Here is a 12,578-nt window from a genome sequence, read left to right on the forward strand (position 1 = left end):
AAGGAGGCAAGAATATACAGTGGAGAAAAGACAGCGTTTTCAGTAAGTGGTGCTGGGAAAACTGGACAGCTACATGTAAAAGATTAGAACACTCCCTAACACCATACACAAAAATAAACTCAAAATGGATTAAAGACCTAAATTTTAAGGCCAGACACTATCAAACTCTTAGAGGAAAACACAGGCAGAACACTCTATGACATAAATCACAGCAAGATCCTTTTTGACCCACCTCCTAGAGAAATGGAAATAAAAACAAACAAAAAAAAAACAAATGGCACCTAATGAAACTTAAAAGCTTTTGCACAGCAAAGGAAACCATAAACAAGACGAAAAGACATCCCTCGGAATGGGAGAAAATTTTTGCAAATGAAGCAACTGACAAAGGATTAATCTCCAAAATTTACAAGCAGCTCATGCAGCTCAATATCAATAAAAGAAACAACCCAATCCAAAAATGGGCAGAAGACCTAAATAGACATTTCTCCAAAGAAGATATATAGATTGCCAACAAACACATGAAAGAATGCTCAACATCATTAATCCTTAGAGAAATGCAAATCAAAACTACAATGAGATATCATCTCACACCAGTCAGAATGGCCATCATCATAAAATCTACAAACAGTAAATGCTGGAGAGGGTGTGGAGAAAAGGGAACCCTCCTGCACTGTTGGTGGAAATGTAAATTGATACATCCACTATGGAGAAGAGTATGGAGCTTCCTTAAAAAACTAAAAATAGAACCACCATACAACCCGTCAATCCCACTACTGGGCATATACCCTGAAAAAACCATAATTCAAAAATAGTCATGTAACACAATGTTCATTGCAGCTCTATTTACAACAGCCAGGACATGGAAGCAACCTAAGTGCCCATCAACAGATGAATGGATAAAGAAGATGTGGCACATATATACAATGGAATATTACTCAGCCATAAAAAGAAACGAAATTGAGTTATTTGTAGTGAGGTGGATGGACCTAGAGTCTGTCATACAGAGTGAAGTTAGTCAAGAGAAAAACAAATACCAGATGCTAACACATATATATGGAATCTTAAAAACAACAAAAAAATGCTCATGAAGAACCTAGGGGCAGGATGGGAATAAAGACACAGACCTACTAGAGAATGGACTTGAGGATACAGGGAGGGGGAAGGGTAAGCTGGGAGAAAGTGAGAGAGTGGCAGGGACATATATACACTACTAAACGTAAAAGAGATAGCTAGTGGGAAGCAGCAGCATAGCACAAGGAGATCAGCTCGGTGCTTTGTGACCACCTAGAGGGGTGGGATAGGGAGGGTGCGAGGGAGACGCAAGAGGGAGGGGATATGGGGATATATAGAGCTGTATATGTAGAGCTGATTCACTTTGTTATACAGCAGAAACTAACACACCATTGTAAAACAATTATACTCCAATAAAGATGTTTAAAAAAAAAATCTGTTGCTTAGTGTAAAAAAAAAAAAAAAGATTGTCTTGAGAAAAAAGCACTTGGGCAATCATTTCAGCTATGAGTGAATGTAGGTGTTTTTTTCAAGAAATGCCATTTTTTACTTGTAAGAATGACATAAAAACAATAATTTTTTTCAGGTTTGGATATTTGGCAGATATTTCTCAAAAATGAAGTGAACCTGTCACTTCAAGAAACAATTCTAGCTGTCAGGTGAAGATTAGAATTTTGGAAAACTTGTATCTGCCACTGTTAGCTTGGCAGCTTCCCAATACTTAATGACTTTTTGGATGAGATCAGTGGTGATATTAACAAATGTGATTTTTTTGATATTGTATAATAAAATGTCTCATAGTTGAAAGATCTGCATAATTCAGTGCACCAGTATTTTCTAAATGACCAATGCACAACATTACAAAATCATGTATGGGTAAAAGAGCCATTCAAAGTGCAAGACAGATTGATGAACTTGAATATAAAAGAATCTGAAAAGTTCATTGATATAGTTTTAGACTGTACATTGCAATGAAGCTTTAAGAAACTACCACTGTCTGAAAAGGCCCTTTGCCATAACATGCCTGTGTAGGGCAACCAGATTTTCTTCATGTACTTCAACTAAAACAAGGTATTGCAACCGGATTGAATTTAGAAGCAGGTATGAGAATCTAACTTTCCTCTATTAAGTAGAAATTGCAAAAATATAAAACAGTACCACTCCTCCATTATTTTTTGTTTGTTTTGGAAAACAATTATTTTTCAGAAAAATGTTATTTTGTTAACATGCAATGGTTTCATTATTGTCATTTTTAAATAAATAAATACATAATTTTTTAAATGTCTCAGTAAATACTAAGAGATATAAACCCACATAAAAACTCTTTGGGATACCTGATAATTTTTAAAAACGTGAATGGGTCCTAAGACCAATCAAAAAGTTTGAGAACTGCTGCATCATACCATACATCCTTCTTTTTTTTAAAAAAAATTGAAGTATAGATGATTTACAACATTGTGTTAGTTTTAGATGTACAGGACAGTGATTCAGGTTTGTTTTCTTTTGTTTTCTGTAGAGTACATTCCATTATAGGTTATTACAAGATATTGGGTATAATCCCCTGTTCTATGTAGTAAATTCTGTTGCTTACCTATTTTATGTATAGTAGTTTGTTTCTGTTAATCCCATACCCTTAATTTGTCCCTCCCCTGCTCCCTCTCCCCTTTGGTAACCATAAATTTGTTTTCTATGTCTGTGAGTCTATTTCTGTTCTGTATATAGATTCATTTATATTATTTTTTAGATTCCACATATAAGTGGTATCATATAGTATTTGTCTTTGTCTGACTTATTTCACTAAGCATATACTTCCTTTTACTTGTCTCTCAACCAGTATAAGGATACATTAGATTGAAAACAAAGTGAGGATTTACTAAAGAGGGAAACTTGCTGGATACTTAACTTGTATGTATGTGTTCTTAGCAAGAAGATACCAAAATATTACTTTGTCATTGCCTATGGAATTAATAAGTCTTTGGCTTCTGAGATATGAGTCCTTTCTGAAAGGTAATTAAGCTCTATCGTAAGAAAGAGAGCTCAGTAAGCCTTTTGTATTCAAGGGCTTTAAAGAACCCAAGGTCAGTAGAATGGGGTTAGGACTAAAGTCAGGGAAAACAGCAATAGCCAGACAAAGGACACATCCTGGCACTCCACAGATGGATTAGAACAGGTTAGTGGGGACCCTTGTTATGGGAGACTCTAAACAGGGTGCAACTTCCTAATTTACCCTGTAACCACACTTGATAAAAATCTAAAAAGCTCTTGGTCACTAATCTCCTCTTTAGATTAAAACCTAAAATTTCTTTATGTAACAATAACGGCATGAAGGCCAGGAATGGATGAAGGAACAAATGAACAAACAAAACAAACAAATAAATACATAAATATTTCTGAGAAATCCTTTCACATTTTTGGTAGTACAACCTCAGCTCAATATAAATTTTGAAAATGACAGTGATAAACTTTTAGGGAGGGAGAAAATCAGTAGTAGTATAAGCATCCATTAAGACTGTAGTTAAATGACAATGGTTTTGCCAGCATACTTGCTTATCACTGAATTTGTTAGCTTTATCTTTAGCAGACAGTAGGTTCAAGAGGCACATATAGTACTGAGATACAGCCCTTATCATTTCTCTTACTGGCCACCGGACAACTTTTCATAATTTGCAGGTTGAATGCTATTTATAGCATTTCAGAAAAATAGTTTCCTTAAGAATGAAGAAGCATACTTTCCTGTTCTCATTTCAAAGGCCTGGTATGTTTTCAGAAGCAGAACATACACCAAGACAGAAATGATAAAAATTACTCTGGCCCCAATTTTGCCAAATACACATTACTCACCCTATTTATATGTAAATTGCATAACTACCATGATATATATAATCTAAGCATCACATCAGTGCACAATATTCCTAACTATTCAAGCTTCAGCAGTACTCAGTATTCAGAGTTCTGTGACCCACAGAAAATGGAAAGGAGCCAGAAATCACAATCTTTCCTGCAATAGGAGTCTGCATTTTAATGATGGAAGATTAATGGGGGCTTACTTTGATAGGATTAGTTATTGAGCAGGAAACTCAGTTTGGGATCTCATTACCAAAGTGTCCACATTTGCCCTTGATGAATCCTAGCCTGTATTGTTGTTGGAGGTGCAGAAAGTCACTTAAGCAATCATCTTTTTTTTTTTTTAACATCTTTATTGGAGTATAATTGCTTTACAATGGTGTGTTAGTTTCTGCTGTATAACATAAGCAATCATCTTAAAGGTAGAACACTGAAGGCAATAATTCGGGAAAAAAACAAAAAGAAAGCAAGACTGCACATACAAACTAATGACATGTAACTAAAAATATGTGATTATTAATAGAATAAGAAAAATGTTAGAAAGATTCTCCATTTCATCATACCTCTCCCACCACTATTCATTGTCAATAATCTCTACGTTAAAAACATCATATCTGTTTGCAAAATTAAATTTAAAAATAGCCTCAACATTTTCATGTTATCTCCAAACTTGAGAAACAGGCCAACAAAACACACACAAAAAATCAAGTTTTCAAAAAACAAAAAACAATCTTCCTATTAACATTTTAACTGTGTTAAATATCTTTCCTTTTGCCCTTTCTCTGTGACAAAAGAATAGTCATAGAAAAGGGAATGTCCTCCAGGTTAAGATATATTCTCTTTCCCCTAACTTCTCTTTTGTTAACTCTAGGACTCTCAATAGTGATAGAAGTGTTCCCTAGAGGATGTTTGGAAATACATGTAGAGTCATTTTTCAGAAATAACGTGTAGGCATTTTATTGTCACAATGATTAGGGGATTATTATAGACAATCAGTGGCTGGGGGCCAGGGATGCTCAGTATTTGCCACATACTGGACATTCTCAACCCACAAGGAATTGTCCCCCACCCCATGTGACTTATGAATGTCTCATAAAACTAATCACACTATATATATGAATCAATATTACTTTCGCATTACTAGTATTGAAGCTTTTACAAGAAGTTATACAAAAATACCCCAGTAATTACAGGAGAGGGTCATAATGGAGAGGGAAGCTAAATAGAATAAAGATATTGTATCAAAATTATTGAATTATTAAATAATTAACTCACCTTATATAGCAGCACATTTAACAAACACTAAAGTACCCTCCACTAAGATTTAACAAACATTAACTAACATTTTGTCACAAATGCTTTGAAAAATTTTTAAAGCAAAATAGCACATTATAGATTCCAATATAATGGAAAGCCCCTTTCTACCATTCCTCAATTCTAATTCTCTCTTCTTTAAATATTATGTTTTGTACTTTCTATAACTTCTGTAAGAATTCCTTCCTAGATGGAAATTATAAATACGACATTCCATATGTATGTCTTCTAGGCAAGCTAGAACTTATTTTCATGTATGGTGTAAGGTTGGCTTTGATTCCCACCTCTCTCCATATAGTTACCCAATTGCATCAGGGCCATTTATTGAATAATCTTTTCAAATTGACTTATAGAGCCATTTGTGTCATATACCAAATTCCATATCTGGATGAGTTTATTTTGTGCTTTCTGTTTTACTAGTTTATATTAATATCACTGCATTAGTTTTCTTTTGGTTAATATTTGCCTCATATTTTTTTAATCTCCTTTTTGACCAATATCCTTAAATTTTTACATTTGTCTCATAAATAGCATATAGATGGATTTTTAAAAATATCTAAAAATTTCCTTTATTAGGTAATCTACTTAGCTTACCCTGTTTCTGTGTTTTCTCTATGTTTTTAAAGGGGTGGATGACTTTCCTTTGTTCCACACTCCCCCATTCCATTTAAAAGTTATACATTTTCTTTCTATTCTTTTAGTGAGTACCATTAAAATTTTAATATGCATTCCTGTACTTCTACATTTCTTGTGAGCAGAGACACTAACTGCCCTTTGTTCTGCAGTATAGTTTCAACGATGTTTGTATAAAAATAGCCTTAGTAAATAGAGATAGAGTCTCCTTTTGCAGCAACAGACAGGTTTTCTTATAGCCTCAGAGAAAAAGATAGCCTCTATCTCTCTCTCTCTCTCTTTCTTTCTTTCTCTCTCCAGAGTAAAGGGAAGATATGTTTACTATCCATTAAAAAAAAAAAATCAAGTTCCCTAAACTCGGAGTTCCTCTCCTATAACGCAATCCACTGCATTATGCAGGTATCATCTGGACCCTCTGTGTCGTCTCTATGGGATTTGGAAGCAAGGGAAATCAAGACAAATATGCTAATGCTCATGCTGCTTGCTGTGCTGTGAGTGAGAAAGTCCTTTGTCTCTGACACAGGAGTCTTGGATTTTCTGCCAATACCCATGAAACAGTACCAGGCTCGTTTATTAGCTTTTGAGTAGGGTAAAATCAAATCCCAGATCTGAAAGGATGCCTGACTTGATGTCTAAATATAAAGAGCATATTTACTTTCCCCTCAAATGATACAGAATCATTAGAACACTTTTAAGTTGAAATCCCACTGACTCTTACGTTTCATGTTATTGTTATCTAGAATTTTACTTCCATCATGCTATTAGCCTTTCCCAAATTGATTTTACATATAAATATTTAATAGTCATTGTTTAATTAGATTGCAAACTTGTGAGGATTAGAGGAGTGCTTAAAGATGGTTAGAGCAGTGTTTAGTGCACAGTAAGCACTTAATATATGTCCACGTTATTTTTTAACAATGTTTTTTGCTTGCCTCTTCTCATATACCATACACTTTCAGAGTTTAATTTTTCTGATTAAGCCAAGATAAGTTATTTTTCCATATGTGATTTTTTAATACTATCTATGTTCATGAATATGTCTAAGGATTTTATCAGACTATCTTTATAATTCCATACATATTTTTCTACATAAATGATTCTTCTCAATCTAAAACTCTGACTAAATCAGTGTAGTTTTCTGTTTAGTCACTGAGCACAATTAGGTGTTTTCAAGGGAATTTTTTAAAAAGAATTATCCTTTTTTTTAAGTCTATATCATAGTATTTTTTCCCTCAGAAACCTAAAACAATTACAAACTCGGCAATCAGTTCCTTTATAATTTCTTCAACTCTAGCCATAAGATTTAATCTAGTATTGTCTTATGCCATATCTCACATTTATAATGTGAAGCAGGAAAGGTAGGGTTATGTAAAGATGAATACTTAATATGATAATATATATATTTGTTAATTTTTTACACACTTTTCTATCTCTATACATAATTATAGGGTTTGATCTTATTTTATTTGTTTTATAATATGTATATATATTTTTTGGAGCCCTCATTGAGCAAGCCATGTACTCAAATGAAAGGTATTTCTCCATAGGCCTAGAAGCAAATACCACTGTATATATGAAGGATGGCTACTTTAGGCCTGACGATGACATCACAGAATTACAGCGCAACACACAGAGCAATGAACTAGAATTAGTACACCTATGTTTTAGTCTCTGTTCTCCCACTGGAAGATGAACCAGACTAGGGGCAGACAGCTGTCAAATGACATCAGTTAAAGTTTTATGTTCTAAGACTATTTAGTTTTGTTACCTTCTCAAACACTAAATTTCTTATCTATTAACTGCTGAAATTACTTGCTTCATACACCTTACAGATTTGTCTTGAGAATCAAATGAAATGTTTGTGAAAGTATTTTTAAACTTCAAAGCACCCTGCAAGTATTTATACTGTAAGTGTTACTGTTAACACTTTAAATGCATTAGTATAGTGTTAATATAAACATTTTTCACCCCTAGTCTTACCATCAACATACGGGTTTCTGGATATAAGCCTTAAGAGGAAAGGTATGATCAGGAAACAAAGAAGGTTAAGATGGAATAAGGAGATTGTTATCTCAAAAAGGTTCTTTTTTGTTTTGTTTTGTTTTACGAAGTCCTATGATACTGTACTCCAACTGTCTTTTAAAAGAGGTTTGAGTCCGTGTCACATACTACATGTGAGTAATAGGCTAAGCTACACCTTGGCTAACCTTTGACAGTCAACTCTGACTTTCGGTTTGATAAGGAACCCAAGAAGCTAATGAAGTAAGCCAAAATCTGGCAAAGTTTCCAAGGTAATGTATCAAGCAAAACACAGAAGCAGCTACTTAAGAAGTTACTAAGTTCAAATTTCCTACTTTTCAAAAACAGGCCTGAATATCAAAAAGTCCAAGTGAAAACTGCTAACATCACAGTTTAATACAACACTCACGCTACCGGGTTTTTAAAAATTATTTGATAGTATCAAGAAAAATAAGATACTTCCCCTTTACTTAAAGTGAGACTATGGAAGGTAACCACACAAACTTTATAACAAAAGACTATAATTAGTAGCAGAAACTTGTTTAGATACATGGACTTCTTAGGACAACAAAACTTTAAAAACAGTACTTTGTTGTGCTGCCAATTTCCGCTTTATTTTTTTACCTCATTTCTATTAATGCAACAAGTACTTACATCTGGAATAAATCCAATTTCATTGAGATGATTGCTTAGCTCTGGATCATGGAATGCAATCATCTGAGAGAATACAGTCAGATACTCTGAAATGACAATAAAGTTTAAGACAATCATTTTTTTTTTTTACATAGTACTTCAAATAAAGACATTAAATCCACATAAATTATAGTTTTATTTACATTTTGAATGAGATTTGGTTTCTCCATGAAGAGAACATACTTTATTTTGTTTTGTTACTACTTCAAACATGGCTAATTATTAAACAAACAAAGCTGTTCATTAAAAGCTATGCCACAGCTTATTTTCTACCTTCAGAGCTGTCACTTCATTTCCTGAATCACAAATTATTCACACAATGAATGATTTTTTCCTATTAAATTCAACAAAATCATTTTGTCTAGTGATATTCAATCTGTCTTGCATTTATTAATTGTTCAGAAAGTGTAACAGATACTTAAATAAGGAACAACACAGTCACAAATGGAATAATTACACCTCAAGTTTGTTTACATATACAGATATATGCATTTGTTCCAGTAAAGTGAAGACCCAGGACAGATCCTAAGGCCCAGGGAACTTCTGGGTTTAACTTTTCTTTAACTTCTTTTTTTCTCCTTCCAATTAGCAATGGTATGTTTATAGTCCTAATTTACCTAGAAGCCAGAGGTATGCAACATCAACAATCATAAGCATTCAACTTTATGTTGATGAAACCATATAGTTATTAACTTTAAAAAGCACACTTCATTTTAAACTAGAAAATCATGCCTCAGGCAATTGTCCACACCTATGCTCCAGTTTATTAAATATCTTTCTTATCTGAGCCTGATAAAAGATAATTACTATGTAGGATTACATGGCTAATTAAGGATCTATTGAAGAAACCTAATCCATCATGAAAACATTTTCCTTGTATTCTGCCAAACACTTATGGTTGGATTTATATGTGTGTTATAACTGCATACATATATATACACACACACATACATATATAAATACACACAAATATATATGTGTATATATATATATATAAAATACACACATAAATATGTGTATATACTTATTTTGCATATTATTGTATACCATATATGTAAATATAAATTACAAGGCTGGCAAAAGTTTTGGTTGCTCAGGATAAGCTCTGATATGAGATACAGTATGGTTTGTTACATTCAGAAAAATTTCTTTAAGGGGGAGATATGACAGAACTGATGATATCAGCACTATGTCAAATTTCAAGTTATTTCAAAAATGAATTTAAAAGTTCCTTAGAGCAAATTAAAAAAAACTGAAATGCATATATCCTTTGATTTATAAACCAACCTGAGAGAATTTAAGAGGAGCTACAGAAAAACAGACTGGTAGTCAAAATAAAACAAAAGATCCCATGGATACTACTGCTGACTCTTTTAAAATATTCATAAAATACTCTAATTGTGATTTATAATAATGAAGATTTGCATCTAGAGCTATAATAACCCCCAAAACAGTATTTTCTAACTGATAGGTGACCTATGTAAGGATAAATGTTATTCTTAAAAAAAAACCCAAGGTATTTATGAAATTTCCTCTTAAACTTCAAGTGAGGTTTAATGTACTTTTGCACACAATCATGTCTTATATAAATTTCTGTTTTACTGAAACTTTATACTTTTTAATTTTTTGCAATGAGATATAAAATGAAAAAGTCTTTTTCCCTTCTAATCCCACCATATTAAAAATTCTTATTCCTCTCCTATAGAATAGTTTTTTAAATTTATCATATACTTTTAAATGACAATTCTCAAAGAATTCAGTGTAAGGATTTTATATGACACTATCATATTTCTGTGCAGCTGTTTATAAATAAGCTGTTTTCAAAAAATTTTTCATAAAAGAGATACAGAGATGAAATTTTATTAAGTCCCACACATGGATAGCCTTATTTTTTCCTTTTCGACCAGTCTTTCTGCTTTCATTCTCTTAGCAGGGGTAAGGAGAAGATGAAGGATAATGGGCAACAGATTTAAAGCAAAAGGTGTCCTCTGCTCACGAACCATAAATGGCATTCTCAATTCTGTAACTATTTGTAATTTTCCATCAGGCTGCTAGTTTATCCTGAAGATGGAACTATAGATAAATATGCAGAGAGTCATAAATCTCTTGTCAACTAAAATGTGCACAAACTAAATCATTTGGTGACATTAGACTCATGGCACCCAAAAGAAGTCAAAGTTATTTTACTGCAAATGAACCCAAATTAGATTATTTCCCATTATTAAGTTTGCCAGCTATAAAATTTGGCTTACTGTCTAAAGCCACAAGAATAAGCACCAACCTTTATGTCTAAATGGGAAGAGGGGGTTTCAAAAGAAGAGAAAGGAAAGAGAAAGGCAATTTTTAGGGCTATATTTGTGAATCATTTTAGTTTTTGCTCAGATACCCCACTCTAGTAAAAAAAAAATCTACAAGCAGCTTACTTAATAGATCTTGGAATATTTCTAGTAATGGTAGAACATTTTCTGTCTCAGGAAATATCTCCTTAGTCACATGATGCAAGACATTCTTGAAAATGCTCAATGTATTTCCTACTGTCTTCCAATATCCTATCATTAAAGGCATCCATGACAAAGATGTGCATTAAACTGGAAATATGCAATGTACTGTTTTTCCAAATATATAACCTTTAGAGTGAAGCTGCATACTCTCCTTCTCTCTTTGCTAATGTTGGATGAGAAAGGAGATTTATATTATATTCCCATTTGACAACTGGACTTCAGACTTTGATGCCTGTCTTCCTTTGTCCCCCTAAAAGACTTATTGAATGTCTATGTGTAGTGGGACCATACATCCTAGTTTACCTGGGAGAGTCCCAGCTGCCACGGTAGACTCAGTGTCTGGTGCATTTAGTGCCCCTTCAACCCTCAAAAATATCACTATTTAGTTATATATTCATCCTAGCTATGTGTGGCACTACATTAAATGTTAGGGACATTACAGTGAAGAAGATACTTCCCTTGTCCTCAAAGGATTTATAAACATATACAAGTAAACAAAAAATTGGAGAAATTTTCCCAATTTTATTTCCCAAGTTTATATGGTACTTCCCTCTATCTTTCCCTTTCTGCCTTCCACATCTTCTAATGGTTCAAGTGTGACTATGCCTTGGTTTTATAAACAGTGTAACAATATGCTGAATGTTGTGGTGAAATTCCAGTGGCCGTTTTGGTGAACACCACACATAGTACAGTGACTTCAAACAACAGTTTAAATGTTTTATAGGCCAGTTTTCTGGGTTGCTTCTTTCTGAAGTGCAAAATGACATTAAGGTATAGTTGGATCTTCCATGAAGGATTAGTTTCCACCCTTAATAACTACGTGGCTGCCTCTCCTCACCGGCCTGAACCTGCCTTTTTTTCTCTTCAATACCTTAAAGTATGTCCGTCTTGCAAGTTATAACCCTGTTTTCCAATATCACTGAAACTCTAATCAATCTATCCCTTTCAAATCCCTCCATTTTCTTCAATCCAACTGGCACTCTAAGGTTCTGAATCTAAGAGTAATTTTAATAATCATAGATAATCTTAGGGGGCCAACCCTCAGTTGTTTAATCAGTATATTATTTTTTAAAGTTCCTATGTGTTGGTACTTTATCAACTCGATGGTAAATTTGCTGGGGACAATTTGATAGTGCCAAAAATGATTATGAATATTAATTTCAGCAGAAGTAATTAAATGTATTATCTTCTTAAAAATATCTGCAGGTAATAAGTTAATAGAACCATGGTTAAAAAACAAAACAGAACAGGACATCGTGACTAAATAGATAATTTTTCTCTCTTCTGTAAGAGGCAAAGCATTGAGTTTAGAAGCATATAAATACTCTATTTTATGAAAAACTTTAAAATAAAGAAGTTTAAAGTTCTATTAGAGTATAATTATAAAAACACATTTTGGGACTTCCCTGGTGGTGCAGTGGTTAAGAATCCACCTGCCAATGCAGGGGACATGGGTTCCAGCCCTGGTCCAGGAAGATCCCACATGCCGCGGAGCAACTAAGCCCATGTACCACAACTGGTGAGCCTGCGCTCTAGAGCCCGCAAGCCACAACTACTGAGCCC

At 33.5% G+C, this 12,578-nt stretch overlaps 1 protein-coding gene across 3 annotated transcripts in view; it reads right to left on the bottom strand.

Moving 5' to 3' along the window:
- Positions 1–12,578, bottom strand: part of TBCK (TBC1 domain containing kinase) — a 243,424-nt gene that overhangs the window by 131,821 nt on the left and 99,025 nt on the right. For all 3 annotated transcript variants that reach the window (XM_068543272.1, XM_068543270.1, XM_068543271.1), the window contains exon 20: positions 8,476–8,561. In XM_068543272.1, the coding sequence (XP_068399373.1) occupies positions 8,476–8,561 (86 nt within the window). The remainder of the gene's footprint in view (positions 1–8,475; positions 8,562–12,578) is intronic.

This window comes from Eschrichtius robustus, chromosome 4, assembly GCF_028021215.1.
Source record: "Eschrichtius robustus isolate mEscRob2 chromosome 4, mEscRob2.pri, whole genome shotgun sequence".
Taxonomy (NCBI): Eukaryota; Metazoa; Chordata; class Mammalia; order Artiodactyla; family Eschrichtiidae; genus Eschrichtius; species Eschrichtius robustus.